At 43.3% G+C, this 18,006-nt stretch overlaps 2 protein-coding genes across 11 annotated transcripts in view; one reads left to right on the forward strand and one right to left on the reverse strand.

The window, feature by feature from the left end:
* The window catches only part of PDXDC1 (pyridoxal dependent decarboxylase domain containing 1), a 56,474-nt gene extending 49,110 nt beyond the window's left edge, over positions 1-7,364 (reverse strand). For 4 of the 10 annotated variants that reach the window (XM_059693238.1, XM_059693231.1, XM_059693237.1 and 1 more), the window contains exon 1: positions 7,183-7,364. In XM_059693238.1, coding sequence (XP_059549221.1) covers positions 7,183-7,203 — 21 coding nt within the window. In that variant the 5' untranslated portion in view covers positions 7,204-7,364. Of the gene's footprint in view, positions 1-5,978; positions 6,132-6,576; positions 6,675-7,182 lie in introns of those variants that run through there. The other 6 variants (XM_059693230.1, XM_059693234.1, XM_059693239.1 and 3 more) reach the window with 4 other exon arrangements.
* The window catches only part of BMERB1 (bMERB domain containing 1), a 160,984-nt gene continuing 147,282 nt past the window's right edge, over positions 4,305-18,006 (forward strand). Inside the window, exon 1 of the mRNA XM_059693249.1 lies at positions 4,305-4,421. The gene's annotated coding sequence lies outside the window, so the exon portion shown is untranslated. The remainder of the gene's footprint in view (positions 4,422-18,006) is intronic.

Below are 18,006 nucleotides of genomic sequence, written 5' to 3' on the forward strand. Positions count from 1 at the left end.
TTTTGTTAATCCTCACCTGAGGACAATTTTCCCCTCCATTGATTTTTCTACACACAGCTCCAGGGGAATGAACTTGCAACCCAGGTACAAGTCCTTAACTTGGAATCAAACCCTGACCCTTCGGTCTGTGAATAGATGCTCTAACCACTGAGCCACTGGCCAGGGCAATAAAAACATACTTTTAAAAAAGTAAAATAAAATTATAAGTCAAACCAGCCTTCTTCTTAAGGTGAAAACAGACGAGATTGAGCTCAACTAACTCCTATCTATAATTACAATTCATAAGCCTAGATATGGTGGACTACACATGAGACTGGGGACCATTAATAGTTCTGCTATTGACTACCTCTGCTATTTTAAATAAATCAAGAATCACCAAACCCTAACCAGTTTGGCTCAGTGTATACAGCATCAACCTGCAGACTGAAGGGTCCCAGGTTCGATTCCGGTCAAGGGCATAAAACCCCAGTAGGCGTGTGCAGAAGACAGATGACAAATGATTCTCATCATTGATGCTTCTATCTCTCTCTCCTCTCCCTTCCTCTCTGAAACCAATAAAAATATATTGAAATGGAAGCATGGAAAAGTGTGTGGAATCTCAGAGAGAAGGCAGTGGGAGGGTGGGTGTGTGGGAGGTAATCAGCCAAGGACCCTGTATGCACATATGCATGGCCCATGGACGCAGACAATGGGGTGGTGAAGTCTTGGGTTGGGGGTGGCTGGAGGGGGTTAATGGGGGGAAAAAGGAGACATGTATAATACTTTCAACAATAAAGATAAAGAATTATTCTTTAAAAAAAGATGCTTTAAAAAAAAAAGAAACCCTAAGGTCATAAATTTTTAGGATCAGAACTTTGTACCTACCAAGTTTTCTCTGACACCCAGCATCTGGTAATCATTTACCATCTTAACCACTATGCACCTGTATGCAAAACCCTCAAGTCATGATGATACAGGAATCGGCTTTAAACAAACACTAAAATTACAGGCTATCATCTCCTCACAGAAGCCTCCATTCTAAGTAAGAGTGGAATCTAGAAAGGCATACCACAGAAACTGGTCATTTCAAGTTTGGCTATTAGGGATTCTTTTTGTGAGCTTTAAAGTAAAAAGCAGGAACAGAAATTCTGGTAGTCCTTTTCAGTAATGATCAGGAATGTTCCACTCATGGTCCTACTACTCCTTATAAACTTATAGACAGTACGGTGATAAATAATTTTCCAAAATCAGATCGAAAGGGGGGAAAGCATTTAGCTCAGGATGAGTACAAGAAATAAAAATGGGTTGGATTGTAATTAGTTAGGTCAGAATGGGGTCCAAGTCCCCTCTTTTAGAGAAAAGAATTAGACATACAACAGATAAATTGGCCTCACTCTGCAACACTGTCCAACAAAACTTTCTATGGGGATGAAAAGTTCTATATCTGCACTGTTCAGTAGCCACATTGTAGCCAAAAAAACAAAACAAAAAAAACCACACTGTGACTGTTGAGCACTTGAGATGTGGCTTGTGTGACTGAGAACAGAATTAATTTTATTTAATTTTAATTAACCTTAATTTAAAGCCAAATGTGTGACCAGTGGCTACCATACTGGACAGTGCACGTCTAGGTTCTCTAAGTTAGTGTTTCTCAACCTGAGGCAATTCCTCCCACCCCGAAAAAACAACTGCTTCATCTGGACAGGCTTTTGGTGGTCACACGCGGGGAGGGGGAGGTTTGCTCCTGGCATCTAGTGGGCAGAGGCCAGGCATGCAGCTAAACATTCTACAATGCACACAACAGCTTCCCACAACAGAAGGATCCAGCCCAAAATGTCAGCAGTGTTAGTTTGGAAAACCCTGCTCTAAGTTTACTCAAGGTTGGAATTAAAGTAAATGCAAAACAAACTGCAATACACCTTGTCTGAACATAACACCCAGGAAGAATGAGATTTTCCAAACAACAGGAAAAGGTCTGGGTGGTCCTACTCATTTAAAGCATCAGGCTTTTTTTACTAAAAAGCGTATGTCGCCGAAACCGGTTTGGCTCAGTGGATAGAGCGTCGGCCTGCGGACTGAAAGGTCCCAGGTTCGATTCCGGTCAAGGGCATGTACCTGGGTTGCGGGCACATCCCCAGTAGGAGATGTGCAAGAGGCAGCTAATCGATGTTTCTCTCTCATCGATGTTTCTAACTCTCTATCTCTCTCCCTTCCTCTCTGTAAAAAATCAATAAAATATATTTTTTAAAAAAAGCATATGTCGGTGTGTTGAATAACTTATTAAGAATTTCGGCATCAGAATAATTACTTCCTGTGGCATTTTAAAACTTGAATATTAACATAAGTAAGCACTGTGAGATTATGCAGTAGGGCCTCTTTCTTATCCATTAAGACACAGTATTGGAAGGCTGAGGCTCCTACTCCTACTCTTCTAGTTTGAATACCTGGCCCCTTCAATTAACCTATCTGGTTTCTTGAGACATCATTAATTTCAGATACAAGAAGAAAACTGATACTATTGTGAAAAAACGACAAGAATATGTAATCACAGGTCTGCACATCTACATATCACCTAAAAAGAAAAGAAAAAGAAAAAGCAAGAACGCAATTATATTTGGATCAAGGAAATGCACTGAGTGATTCCACTAAATCAGGGGTCCTCAAACTTTTTAAACAGGGGGCCAGTTCACTGTCCCTCAGACTGTTGGAGGGCCGGACTGTAGTTAAAAAAAAAAAAAAACTATGAACAAATTCCTATGCACACTGCACATACCTTATTTTGAAGTAAAAAAAACAAAACGGGAACAAATACAACAATATTTGTATTTGCATGTGGCCCGTGGGCCGTAGTTTGAGGACCCCTGCACTAAATGATCGCATACTACATTTTAAAGTGAGAGAGGGAGAACCAAGATGGCGGCATAGGTTAACGCCAGAGTTTGCTGCTTTGAACAACTACTTCAAAAGTGAAACCAAAAAACGGAAGGGACATTACCCAGAAGCACAGGAACGCTGGCTGAGTGGAAGTCCTACAACTAGGAGGAAAGAGAAACGCACACGGACACTCAGAGGAGGCGCAGGGCTGAAGTCAAATTCTGAGGTGCGGAGTGCGCGGAGCGGGCTGGCGGCGGAGGGCGCGGTTGTTGTTTTCAATCGGGAGGGAGTCGCAGACTCTGAGCTCCAGATCCGGGTGAGTCTTTAGGGACCCAGACTCAAACGGGAGAAGCGGGACTGTCTGGCTTCAGTCAGAGCGAGTGCAGCTTTCTCTCCGAGCTTTGCAGCGGGTGCTGGGACTCAGAGAGGCAGAGCCCCTTGGGACAGGACTGAGAGCCGCCATAACTGCTCTCTCCGGCCCACCCTGTTGATCCTGTGCGACCCACCCCGCCCAAGCCCAGCGCAGAACCATTTGCCGGATAGCCTCAGGCAAAGGCTAGATTAGCACCTCCCTAGAGGACAGAAGTTCTCTCACTGCTGACACAGCTGATTCTCATAGCCACTTGGCCTGGAGGTCAAACCCTCCCTGGAATTAGCTACAACAATCAAGATTTATCTATAAGACTGCGAACAAAGACCACTAGGGGGTGCACCAAGGAAGCATAACAAAATGCGGAGACAAAGAAACAGGACAAAATTGTCAATGGAAGAAATAGAGTTCAGAACCACACTTTTAAGGTCTCTCAAGAACTGTTTAGAAGCTGCCGATAAACTTAATGAGATCTACACGAAAACTAATAAGACCCTCGATCTTATATTGGGGAACCAACTAGAAATTAAGCACACACGGACTGAAATAACGAATATTATACAGACGCCCGACAGCAGACCAGAGGAGCGCAAGAATCAACTCAAAGATTTGAAATGCGAGGAAGCAAAAAACATCCAACCGGAAAAGCAAAATGAAAAAAGAATCCAAAAATGCGAGGATAGTGTAAGGAGCCTCTGGGACAGCTTCAAGTGTACCAACATCAGAATTATAGGGGTGCCAGAAGATGAGAGAGAGCAAGATATTGAAAACCTATTTGAAGAAATAATGACAGAAAACTTCCCCCACCTGGTGAAAGAAATGGACTTACAGGTCCAAGAAGCGCGGAGAACCCCAAACAAAAGGAATCCAAAGAGGACCACACCAAGACACATCATAATTAAAATGCCAAGAGCAAAAGATAAAGAGAGAATCTTAAAAACAGCAAGAGAAAGAAACTCAGTTACCTACAAGGGAATACCCATACGACTGTCAGCTGATTTCTCAACAGAAACTTTGCAGGCCAGAAGGGAGTGGCAAGAAATATTCAAAGTGATGAATACCAAGAACCTACAACCAAGATTACTTTATCCAGCAAAGCTATCATTCAGAATTGAAGGTCAGATAAAGAGCTTCACAGATAAGGAAAAGCTAAAGGAGTTCATCACCACCAAACCAGGATTATATGAAATGCTGAAAGGTATCCTTTAAGAAGAGGAAGAGGAAGAAAAAGGTAAAGATACAAATTATGAACAACAAACATGCATCTATCAACAAGTGAATCTAAGAATCAAGTGAATAAATAATCTGATGAACAGAATGAACTGTTGATTATAATAGAATCAGGGACATAGAAAGGGAATGGACTGACTATTCTTGTGGGGGAAAGGGGTGTGGGAGATGTGGGAAGAGACTGGACAAAAATCGTGCACCTATGGATGAGGACAGTGGGTGGGGAGTGAGGGCGGAGGGTGGGGCGGGAACTGGGAGGAAGGGAGTTATGGGGGGGAAAAAAAAGGAACAAATGTAATAATCTGAACAATAAAGATTTAATTTAAAAAAAATAAAAATAAAAAAAAAAAAAAAAAAAAAAAAAATAAAGTGAGAGAGATTACTCGATATTTTAGAGGATGGGTATCAAATTAACATTGTGGTGTCTGTAGGCAGTATAAATTATTCAAGGATCCGTTTAAATGAGATCATTCAGAACTGCTCAAATAGTTCTCAAATTTATAAAGTAGAATTTAGCTCGGAAAAGCCTATTCCTCAAAGAAACAGGAATGGGCACAATTCAATATTTTAAATTTAAACTATTTTTCAGAACACAAAATCCTCAGAACACAAAATCCTGCTATTAATATTATATCAATGCTTTTTCTTTTCTGCCCACTCAGCACCAAGAGCAATTGTTCATTACATGTAAGGCCCGCTACTGCTTCATGAAATGTAAAAATAAGACACAATCTTAGTTCTTGAAAAACTTACATTCAGAGTTTTTCCACACTGGCCTAAGGCAGAAACTTCCAACCCACACATTCTGCATTCCTAAAAGATCACTGCAATTTGTGTGAATGCTCCAGCCTTAAGAACTTTGGAGTTTCAGTACCTCTTCAGCACTTCATTTGGAGAATTGAAGATCTTTTATCATCAATTAACATTTAGAGAGCAACCACTCTAATCTACCAAATGTCAGAAAAGGAATAATTAAAGTAGGATGCCAACCCACTCTGGTTTGCAGATTTGCCTACAAAGAACTTTTCTTGGAGGAAAGATCACCCCAGTTTTTTAGGTTTTTAACTGATATGACAAAAGCCTACCCCACCTTCTCATGAAATTGGAAAGATGACACTAGAGGGACATTTTGAGCATTATTTCTGTATCCAACTATTGGTGTTATACACATGATCTAGACCAGGGTGCCCTCAACCTCAGCACCACTGACATTTTGAGCAGATAATTCTCTGGTCTAGGGGTTGTCCTGTGCAATGTAGGATGTTTAGCAACCGCCCTGGCCACCACCCACACAGGGCTAGCAGCTCCTCTCTACCCACTCCTTACCATAATAAAAAAATGTCTCCAGACAACGCAGAGGGTTCCCTGGGAAACAAAACTGCCCCGGTGGAGAGCCACTGATCTAGACTACAACTCAAATTACCCGCAGGTGAGAACTGTGCTAATCAAAAGCCTGGAAAGACTTTATTCCTAGCCAGAAAAACATGTAACATTCGCCAGAAAGGCAGTGGAAGAACAACATTACTTTTTATTTTCTTGACTTCATACTCCAAAATGTATGAGACGCAGCCAGGTGTGGGTTACACCACGGTGGGCACATGGAAGACATCGGGCTGGACCTGTACAACAATACTACTCCCTTCAACCGTCCAGAGACGGGGCAACAAATCTACAGCAGCTGGAGGCACTGACAAACGACAGCATCTGTTACTCCTGCCAGGTCACGATTAAAAGAACGCCGTTCGAAAGCACCAGACTTGCTCCCGAATTCTACATGTGTGAAACAACTGGGTCTGGACGAGCAGTCCCGCAAGGTGTGAACAGGAAGAAAGACGTGAAGGGAGGGCAGAGTGTCTGTCAGGTCCTGCAGGTAGGTCTCCAGGAAGAGATCGAGCACCGGCGGTCACTTACAAGCCCTACACCCGGGACAACGAGAACCCATTTCACACGCCGGTGCGGTCAGCCAGGTACATCACGCTCCCGCGCCCCTCCGCCGGGGAAACCGGAGGGGAGCGCTGCTCCCAGGAGATTTCGGATGGACCCGAGGGGCTCCCCGCCCCCGCCAGAGGAGCTGGACGCGCGCGGGGCAGCAGCCAATCCTCAAAAAGAAACTCACCGCCTACCCGAGGCTCACCCCGTCCTTGACCTCCGCGGTCTCCATCTGCGTTCACACACTACAGCATCAGAATCACGTGGGGAACTCGTTCAACACGCAGCTCCCGGCCCCGCCCCCCAAAGGTTCGGACTCCAGGATGCAAAGCTGGATTTTTAGCACGGACTTCAGGGGCTTCCTAGGCACGCGGACACCGGAGCACCACTGCTTTCGTGCTTTCCCTTCCTAACTTGGAAGCCACAGAAAACCTACAGGTTTGCAGCTGGCTCCCAAACACCTGGCGCTGCTCTCCGGGCGCTGCTGGGGCCGCAAGTTGCGAGCTCTGTCATCCCAATGGACCAGCCGCGCGCAGAAGGCCGCAAGGTCGGCCCCGCACCGGGCTCCAGGGCGCTCGTGGCCTGGGCAGAACCCGGCCCAGCCTCCCTCGGTCCTCGGGGACCCGACAGGCTCCCGGCCCCCCTGACGTAACCAGACCCCTCGCGGCCAGGCCTCCTCAGGACCGGCCCGTTAACCCCCGGCCCCTCTCCAGTCACAATGGCAGCTCGCGACCGGGAAACAGTCGCCCCGGAGGTGGAGAACCCGGGCCGCAGCGCCGCCTCCCGCCTCCGGTACGAACCTTGTCCAGGGACACGTCCATGGTTGAGGCGGCCGGCGGAGCCCGAGGGAGGCACGCAGTCCCAGGCGCCACTTCCGCCTCCCGTGCCCCGCCGCCGTTTCCACGCTGGCAGCGCTGACGTCCCCGCGCCGGCGGCCGGCGGGGCGGAGAGGAGGAGGAGCGGCCCCAGGCTCCGCCGGCTGGAGGATCTGCGAGAGGCAGGGGGGCGGGGCGCGGCGGGGCGGGGCCCTGGAAGTAGGCGTGGCCCTCTGGGCTTCCGTACCTGGCCGTCACGTCGGGCAGCCCTAACGCTCCCAGTTGAGAGGGGGAGGATGGTCGGTGGAACCGTTCCAAACTCTTTTCAGAAGCCTGTTGCAGGCGTCAGGGTAGAAAAAGATAATAATAAGCTATAAATAATGCAGCAACATGCAGGAACTACTAGCCACGCGCTTGTACCTCCAAGCCCAGGCTTCCAAATTCTCTCCAGTCAACACCTGTCAGGAATGGAACAGTCCATTCACCAATGAAAGACGGGGGCGAGACCGCACCTCTGCGCACGCGCAGGATCCGCAGTGTCCTAGTGATCCGTGATTTGTGGGTTTCAGGTCTGGGTTCCCAAGTGACTGCTGCCCGGGAAGGGCACCGGTCAGAGCCGAGGTATTTGTCTCAGACCTTACTGTAGAATTCTGGACGGAAAAGACTTTGAGACAACTGGTCCAGCCTCCTCCTCCATGTCAAGCCCCAATTATGACTTGTCAGGTGATAATAATTTTAACAGATCACCTGCTGCTTCCCCGTTTCATAGTACAAGAGCCCTACGACTCAGCGGTTCTCAACCTGTGGGTCGCGACCCCTTTGGCGGTCGAAAGACCCTTTCACAGGGGTTGCCTAAAAGCATCCTGCATATCAGATATTTACATTATGATTCATAACAGTAGCAACATTACAGTTGTGAAGTAGCAACGAAAATAATTTTATGGTTGGGGGTCACAACATGAGGAACTGTATTTAAGGGGCCAGAAGGTTGAGAACCACTGCACGTGGTAGAGATGATCTCCATTCCTCAGTGCCAATCTAGGTAGGACCCAGACCCAATACCCTGGCTGCAGCATCCCTGCACTACACACACCGCCCCCATAACTGCTTCACACCTGATACACAATTATAATGTGGTTTTAAGGAATGGAAGAGAGGCCATAAATTTTATTTCTTTAAAAGAGGGAAACTGAGATAGACTAGTCTCCCACGGTTGCAGTCAGTAAAGCCAGAAGACCGATGATGTTAAAACCATTTCTTTTGTCTCCTGTTTTGTGCGCATCTCTTCCGAAATTTGTGTAAAGGATTGGGTCACATTTTCAGGGTAGACACTTCTCCAAAGAGGATATAAAGATGACCAATATACTTGTGAAAAATATGCTCAACATCACTAATCACCAGAGAAGTGCAAATTAAAACCACAATAAGATACACTTCACACCTGTCAGAATGGCTGTCATCAACAAATAACAAATGTTGGTATGTGGAGAAACAGGAACGCTGAATGCACTGTTGATGGAAATGCAGAGTGGTACAGCCACTCTGGCAAACAGTAGGGAGGTTCCTAAAAAAATAAAAAATGGAACTGCTTTATGACCCAGGAATTCCACTTCTGGGTATATATCCAAAGAAACCCAAACCACTAATTCAGAAGAACATATGCACCCCAATGTTCAATGCAGCATTATTTACAGTAAGGAAGCAACCCAAGTGCCCACCAATAGACAAGTAGGTAAAAAAAGTGGTGGTACATATATGCAGTGGAATACTATTCAGACATAAAAAAGAATGAAATCTGAACACTTGTGACAGCATGGGTGGGCCTACAGGCTATTATGCTAAGTGAAATAAATCAGTCAGAGAAAGACAACTACCATATGATTTCACTTCCATGTGAAGGCTAAAGAACAAAAAACTGAACAAACAGAATAGAAACTGAACAAACGATATAGATACAGAGAACAGACTGATGTTGCTAGATGCGTGCTAGGGGGTCAGAGGACTGGGTGAAAAAGGTGAAGGGTTTAGGAAGTACAAATTGGTAGTTACAAAATAACACGGGGATATAAAGTATAGCGTAGGGAATATACAATAATATGGTAATAACTATGTATGATGCCAGTTGGGTTCTGGAAATATTAGGGGTGGGGGGGGGGACACTTTGTAAAGTCTATTATTATCTAACCCCTAAGTTGTGCACCTGAAACTAATACAAAATAATATTAAATGTAAAATGTACTTGAGCCCAGCCCGTGTGGCTCAGCGGTTGAGCATCTACACATGCACCAAGAATTCACCGGTTTTTCCTAGCTGGTTTGGCTCAGCGGATAGAGCATCGGACTGCGGACCGAAGGGTCCCAGTTTCGATTCCGGTCAAGGGCACATGCCTGGCTGGGTTGTGGGCTCGATCCCCAGTTAGGGATGTGCAGGAGGCAGCCAATCAATGATTCTCTCCCATTATTGATGTTTCTATCTCTCTCTCCCTCTCCCTTCCTCTCTGAAATCAATAAAAATATATTACAAAAAAAAAAAAAAGAATTCACTGGTTTGATTTCTGGTCAGGCCACAGCCTGACTTGTGGACTTGATCCCACAGTAGGGGATGGGCAGGAGGCAGCCAATCAATGATTGTCTCTCATCATTGATGTTTCTAACTCTCCCTCTCTCTCCCTTCCTCTCTCTGAAATCAAGAAAAACATAAAAAATTTTATGTAATTGAAAAATAAAACTTAAATTAAAAATTAATTATACAAATATTTATTTATTGCCATCTTGGACAGTTAGATGCTGGAAACACAAGAATAAAACAACATCTTGCCCTTAAGATAACACTGTTTAGAGCAAAGGCTTTTATTTGGGACCCGGGGAGGTTTATAAAACTCCTGAAACTATACCCAAAATTTCTTGTGTGAGCTATGGAAAATGTTCATAGCTTAAATTTTACACTCAAGTCTCTCTCTTTCTGTCTGTCTCTCCCCCTTTCTCTGACACACACACACACACACACACACACACACACACACAAACACACGCATACACAGTGCAAAATAAGCTAAAACCACTTGACTTGTAGACAGCCATGTGAGCTGATAAATTATAATGCAACATTCTATTGGCCAGTACAGAGATGAGAAAAAAACATGAAAGCACTCATTATACGGACATTTGACTTACCTGTGCTAATACAGACCTTTCTTATCACCAGGCAAAAAGTAAATGAAGTAAAATAAAGGAAGTCTGTGGTTACTTTTCCTTTGGGTTCATTTACGTGATTTTTGTTGTATCTTTAATAATATTTATATAACCATATTGTAGGTGTTGATTTTTAGTCTTTAGCTTTTAGAATCAACCAAGTGACACATATGGGAGATGTATTTATTATTCACCATGGCAATGTAAAAATCATAAATTACCAACAAATGGTTGGAAGTGGCAAAGTGAAAAGGAATTTAAGTAGAATCACTAATGTCCTTAACTTCATTCCAGGGAGTAAGTAAATACTCCAAGGGCTAAATCAAGATTCAAAGTTTTACATATAATATTTTTAAAGATATCAAGAAAACTTCTAGAAGAAATAAAACTAACAAAAAGCAGGAGTTGGAAAGGATAGGAGAGCTAGTGCAAATGGCAATAAATTTCTCATTTTTATAGTAAGGAGTCAATAGATTCTTTCTAAATTAAGACACAGATATAAGGACATTATTTACAAAGTAGCAAGCAATTTTACCTCCCAAGTCTAGCTATCCAGTGTCTAGGATACAGTGGGGGTTCAGTGAATAATTATTGAATTCATTGATTCAACATACTTTGGAGAGTCCACTGTATGCCAGGCAATATTCTAGGAATTGGGGATACAATGATTAAGAGATTAAGTCTCTGACCAACTGATGGTCCTCAGATGGGCAGGGATGGGGAGGCTGGGTAAAAGAGATAAAGGGATTAAGACGTACAAATTGCCAGTTATAAAAATAGTCAATGGGAAAAGATTAAACAAAGAATTTATATACATACTAGAGGCCCAGTGCAAGGATTCGTGCACCAGTGGGGGTCCCTCAGTCTAGCCTGCACCCTCTCACAATCCAGGACCCCTTGGGGCATGTTGGAGGCCGGTGCACAGATTCAGCCAGGCCTCCTGGTTCATAGGTCAATGCTCAACCACTGAGTCACACCGGCAGGGCAATATTTCTTATAACTATGAGCTAGTCCCCAGTATTCTATTTTTTCCCCTAAGTATAGTACTTGTATTAGTTATTTAATTTGTCCTCTCCTGGTTTCAAAACCATTATTTTTGCCTGCTCTGTAAAAATGGATCTGAGCCCTTTAAATACTTTTCCTTTGCCAGCAGACACAATGTTTTGTCACTAGAGGACGCTGGAGAGACATTGGAGGAGGAGAGGATGCTGGAGTGACACTGGAGGAAGGAAGGGTTTTGCTTGTAGGTTCTTGCTGGGGTTTTCCAGTGCTCAGCTCTTGTAGCTGCCCCTGAATCCAAGAAAACTCTCTCCTGTGTGTCTCCTCTACACTCAATACTTTACTACAACATACTTCACATCTGATACCAGATGTGTGGGGTTTCCACTCATCAAGAAATTCTGTGTCACTTTGATAGCATGATACCAACACCTAGATTTAATACCTGACTGAATTGTTCTTTCAACCTCTCCCAGAAACATAATCTTAATCAGTCTGGAATTTTCTGATCAAATATCAGTAAAGTAATCGGTCACCTGGGCCCTCTCCATACTTCTCCTCCCCACTCCCAAGATGGGCAGTTTGCAAGCTAAAACCTCTTGCCATTCCCTCCCTCCTAACCCCCTCCCAAACAAGATGTCCTGGTCTAAAATATATATATATATATTTTGGTAAGTAGCTTCTTTGCCCCCACCCTTCTTCCTATAAAAACCTTTCATTTGGTACAACTTGTTCAAGATGCGATGCTGCCTGATTTGAGAATCACTTAATAAAGCTAATTAGTTCTTCAAATTTACTTGGTTGAATTTTGTTTGTTTTTTTAACACTCCTAACTTGCATGGGGACAAGGCAACACTCTGCCTTCTTGTTGCACCTCTTATCCTGTAAACAAGTGTTCTTTTCACAATCTACTTAGCACCCCATTTCCCATTTTTGTGCTTTTTATTAGTGATTTCACTGCTTAAAATAGCCCTTAAACATCGTTCTGAAGTGCTGGCTAGTGTTCCTAGGTGAAAAAAGGCAGTGAAGTACCATCTCACACCTGTCAGAATGGCTATCATTAACAAATCAACAAACGACAAGCGCTGGCGGAGGATGTGGAGGAAAAGGAACCCTCCTGCACTGCTGGTAGGAATGCAGACTGGTGCAGCCACTGTGGAGAACAGTATGAGTTTCCTCAAAAAACTAAAAATGGAACTTCCATTTGACCCAGTGATCCCACTTCTAGGAATATTTCCCAAGGAACTAGAAACACCAATCAGAAAGGATATATACACCCCTATGTTCATAGCAGCACAATTCACCATAGCTAAGATTTGGAAACAGCCTAAGTGCCCATCAGCAGATGAGTGGATTAGAAAACTGCGGTATATCTACACAATGGAATACTATGCTGTGGTAAAAAAGAAGGAATTCTTACCATTTGCAACAATATGGATGGAACTGGAGAGCATTATGCTAAGTGAAATAAGCCAGTCAGAGAAAGATAAGTATCACATGATCTGACTCATCTATGGAATATAGTGAACAACGTAAACTGATGAACAAAAACAGATCCAGAGACAGAGAAGTATCAATCATACCATCAAACCTCAGAGGGATGGTAGGGTAGGGTGGGGGTAAGGGTGAGAGATCAACCAAAGGACTTGTATGAATGCATATAAGTGTAACCAATGGACACAGAAAACGGGGGTGAAGGCATGAGTGTGGGGGGGGGGGCAATGGGGCAATAAGGACACATAGGTAATACCTTAATCAATAAAGAAAAAAAAATTTTAAAAAGAGAAGGCAGTGAGGTGCCTTATGAAGAAAGTACCTGTTAGATAAGCTTTGTTCAGGCATGAAACATAATGTTGGCTGAGAGTGCAATGTTAATGAATCAACAATATATGTTAAATAAATTATCCTTCAACAGAAACACAAAGCAAGCTTATGTATTGATCAGTTGATGAAAATAAAATGTTGTGACCAGAGGCTCATAGGAACTTAATCCTGAATTTCCCCTAAGAATGATGGTTCAATATTTGTTAGTTCCTTGTTTATAGAACATAACTACTTACAGTAATAAGAACTGACTGTATGAAAACTTTTTCTGTTCCAATTACAATGTGATTTCTCTCTCCTCTGATTGTGTCAGACTGATAGAGTACTAAAATCATTACTAAACCATTATTTCACTTATTAGTTATTTCTTCCACATATTAGTAGAGTCACACATTTTCTATAATAAGTGAAATTTCAGAGGTTCCAAAAGGCATAATTGGAGAAGAAAACTCTGATTAATTCACTTTTTATGTAGAAATTCTTAATTTATTTGCATATTTGAATATGCACTATCTTTAAAGCTACCACTAATGTTGGGTTTTTTCATACTTTCAGATTTTTTATTTTATCTATTCTTTATGTTTTTTAGGAGAATTTCCAAAGGTATTTTTCCCCCTAACGCTTAACAATGGAAAAAAGAAAAATCAATGAAATAAATTTAACTGACTGCTCTATTATCCCACACCAATTGTGGGCACAATAGTTACTTAAAGCTGGTGGAAACAGTTCCTGGGCCAGAGAAACACTCTATTTCAAATATTTCTTCCTGCTGTCACAATTTCAAAATACCTTGTTGCAGGTCTATCATGTCTACCATCCTGTTAAGTAATCTGTTGCCATGTTTTAATATCTGTTGGAGGCAAGGTGGAAGGATGGGGAAGTCTGCCAAACTTCTAAGCAAGAGCTAAGAACGGATAAAATGCTAGCCTCAGTACTTGGTTTCAGCTCCAGCCAACATTAAAGTGGTCCGAAAAGGATCCTATTGATCCAAGCACCTTTCACAGAAGCCGTGTCATTGTCAAGGGTTTCAGAGTTGCCTAGGCCCTAGGTCATTAAGACAGACCTCTTAGGCATGGCTTTTCCACACCAGAGTGACAGGCCATGATTCCATGACAGAACTGCTCAGTAGCATTTCTGCTAACAAAAGAAATTAAGGCTCTGGTGGGAAGCAGACTTACATCCTCTTCCTTCTAACCCCCCTTTCTGACCTTCTCCCCCAGTTGAAACACCTTTTCTCTCTCCATTCAGAGAGAGTAAGCAGTGATGGTGCCTCCAACCCCTATTTCCCATCATGTCAAGCCCATTCACCTACACCCATCCAAATAAAAATAATTTTAAAGAAAATTTGCCAAAAGCATAGCTATTTTTATTGCTTTATAGTAGCCACAGTGCTTACTGGGTGCACCCAGCTCCAAGTCAAAGTATTGCCTTCCATCAGATGGCTGCTGGAGAAATTAAGAATGAAGGGCTCTGGAATGAAGGGGTGGGTGGATAAGAAAATCATGGAAGAGGGAGGATCAGGGTTCCTTACCAGCCTCCCTGAAGCCTTATTTCATGTGACCAGGAGGAAGACAGTTGCTTCAAATTCCTGCACTGTGCCCACACCCACAGATTCAACCCACAGCTCAGAGCTGATACTGAAGAGGTTGGAGGAATTTCAATGACCTTTTTGGAGGTGGTGGCCTTAGCTGATTGCTTCATCCATTCATTGGAAAACAGACCTGTTGGTCTTGGAGCTTTTAAGCATAGTAGCCTATTATTTATTTGTCAGTAGACAGCTCAGCATTAGCAAGAGAAGTTAGAAGAATTTAGACGCTGCGGCCCACTTAGTGGTTCTCTTTAAGCTCTGATTCGTTTAAATAAAATGAAATAATAACGGTTACAATAAGCTTTGAGGTAACCATTTTAATGTATTTTTAATGTGATCCTTCATTGTAAATTGAATCTCCGGGCCCACATCAGTACTTATTCCCTGCTAAACCAGTTCCTAACAAAACTCCTCCTTACATTTTAACACGGCCCTCTGTGCTCCACTTATCCCCCACTGTTCAGGAATATTAATATCACACTCATGTGTTGCCTCATGATTGCTGGAGGGCTCTGAATCACAGCTTGTAGATAATGAAGCATCAATGTAATGAATTAATCTGTCTTAGAGCATCTCTTGTTTGAAGGCCATGTGGGTACTTTAGCGTTTGCTCGAGTAATAGATTGTTTTATTTTTATTTTTGTATTGCTTGTAAGAAGAGACAAGTATGCAGTGTTAAGTAAACACCTTCCATGGCTGGAAGCTTATCTGAAAGGAAGGGGTTATTGAGCCAAAGGCTAGCCAGTAAAGGACCAGGTCCTGGGACATGCAATCGGAATCACCAAAGCAGAGGGCTAGAGGGAAGAGACAAACAGGTCCGCTGTCCTTGGAGTTCACAGGTTCTTTTAGATGTGAAGTTTGGGGAAGAAGGGTGTAAGTTGTTTTGAAAGAATTTACATTGGCTACATTTAGTTTTAAGCCACTAAGTTGGTGGTAACTTGTTACAGCAGCAATGGGAAAGCAATACAGGGGGGACAAAAGTAATAAAGATGCTAGGCAGGCTAGGAGTCTGCCTAGCTGGGAAGGTGCTATGTCGCTGATTTTGAAGACGAGAAAGGGGTAATAAAAATTATGACTGAGAATTTAAGTTAACATTGGTCTATGGGAGGAGCTGGGGCTCTGGGAAGGAGTTCTTTTTTTTTTTTTTTTTTTTTAAATATATTTTATTGATTTTTTACAGAGAGGAAGGGAGAGAGATAGAGAGTTAGAAACATCGATGAGAGAGAAACATCGATCAGCTGCCTCCTGCACATCTCCTACTGGGGATATGCCCACAACCCAGGTACATGCCCTTGACCGGAATCGAACCCGGGACCTTTCAGTCCGCAGGCCGACGCTCTATCCACTGAGCCAAACCGGTTTCGGCTGGAAGGAGTTCTTACACTCTATGGCATCCTACAGGAAGAACTCTGCTTACAGTACAGCTCTATGGTTGTAACTGTCTCTCCTCTTAACTTCCTTTTTGCTTCTCTATATATTTCTCCATCTTGGTACACCTTGCTGTGTGTGCATGTGGCTTGCCATGTCTGTAAGCATTGGGCTGCAACCTTTTCCTTTCCCCCCACATAAATCCTTTTGGCAAAGAAACACTCAATATTATTTTCCAGCTGACATGGGCCTTCATGGAATGCAGGGAGCCTCTAAAACAGCGGTTCTCAACCTGTGGGTTGCGACCCCTTTGGGGGTCGAACGACCCTTTCACAGGGGTCGCCTAAGACCATCGGAAAACACATATATAATTACATATTGTTTTTGTGATTAACCACTATGTTTTAATTATATTCAATTTGTAACAATGAAATTGGGGGTCACCACAACATGAGGAACTGTATTAAAGGGTCGCGGCGTTAGGAAGGTTGAGAACCACTGCTCTAACAGCTGGAAAGGCAAGGAATGAATTCCCCTCCAGGGCCTCCAGAGGCAGTGAAGCCCTGTGGACCCTTTTCATTTATTTTTATTTTATTTTAAAAGACCAGTTAATTGGTTTTGAGAGAGAGAGAGAGGACAGGAGAAGAGAGAAACATTGATGTGAGAGCATACCATTGATTGGCTGACTCCTGCACACCCCCAACCCATGCATGTGCCCTGACCAGGTATTGAACCATGACCTCCTGATTCATAGGTTGGCACTCAACCACTGAGCCACGCTGACCAGGCATGTAGGCCCATTTTAGAGTTATGGCCTCTAAAACTCTAAGACAACAAATTCATGTTATTTTATGGCACTAAGTTTGTGGTATAACAGCAATAGAAAAATAAAATAGGGAAAATATAAGCTATAAACAAAGATGCTTTGGTGAGCTAGATAGAGCCTGCCTTGCTGGGAAAACCCTGACAGAAATATTTGCTTGGAGCTAGTAGTAACAAGGACAATGAGAGAGGAGGAATAGAAATAGATAGAAAGGGTCAAAGAACACAGAAATTGGCAGATTCCCAGGATTTGAAGAGAATGGGTGTATTAGGCAGCTGGCTGCCAGAGCAAGACACCACAGGCTAGATCGGTTAAAAAACACAAGTTATTTTCTCACCGTTCTGGAGGCTAGAATTCCAATGTCCAGGTCTCAGCTGGGTTGGTTTCTTCTGAGGCCTTTCTCCCTGGCTTGCAGACTTCCTTCTTCTCACTGTGTCCTCACATGATCTTTCCTCTGTGTGTGCTCTGCCCGGGTGTGTCTGTGTGTCCAAATTTCCTTTTATAAGGAGATCAGTCAGAGTGGATTAGGGCCCAGCCTAAGGGTCTCATTTTTAACTCAAGCGCCTCTTTACAGGCCCCATCGCCAAATGGTCACCTGGGGGCTAACACTTCAACATATGGATTTTTTGAGGGGAGAAGGGGAAGACACACACAATTCAGCCCATAACAATGGGATTGGCAAATGGAGGAACAGTCTACAAAATAACCAGTAAGTGCCTAGATTGGAGACTAAGGCAATATTCAATGCGCTGAAAAGGGATTCAGTTTGGATGCCAGATTGGCAAAAGGATGTTACTGGGACAATTGGCAATAATTTGAATAAGGTGCATAGTTTAGATAATAGTATTACGTCAGTGTTTATTTCCTTGTTTGAAAATTGTACTATGGTTATGTAATCAGTATTGGGAAAGCTTGAGTGAAGAGTATATGGGAACTCCGTACTGTGGGGGGTGCAGAAAGAGTTACCCCAAGATGTGCCCCTGTGGTATGGGGATTGTTTTGAGCTAAAGACAACT

This window comes from Myotis daubentonii, chromosome 4 (assembly GCF_963259705.1).
Source record: "Myotis daubentonii chromosome 4, mMyoDau2.1, whole genome shotgun sequence".
NCBI classification, from domain to species: domain Eukaryota; kingdom Metazoa; phylum Chordata; class Mammalia; order Chiroptera; family Vespertilionidae; genus Myotis; species Myotis daubentonii.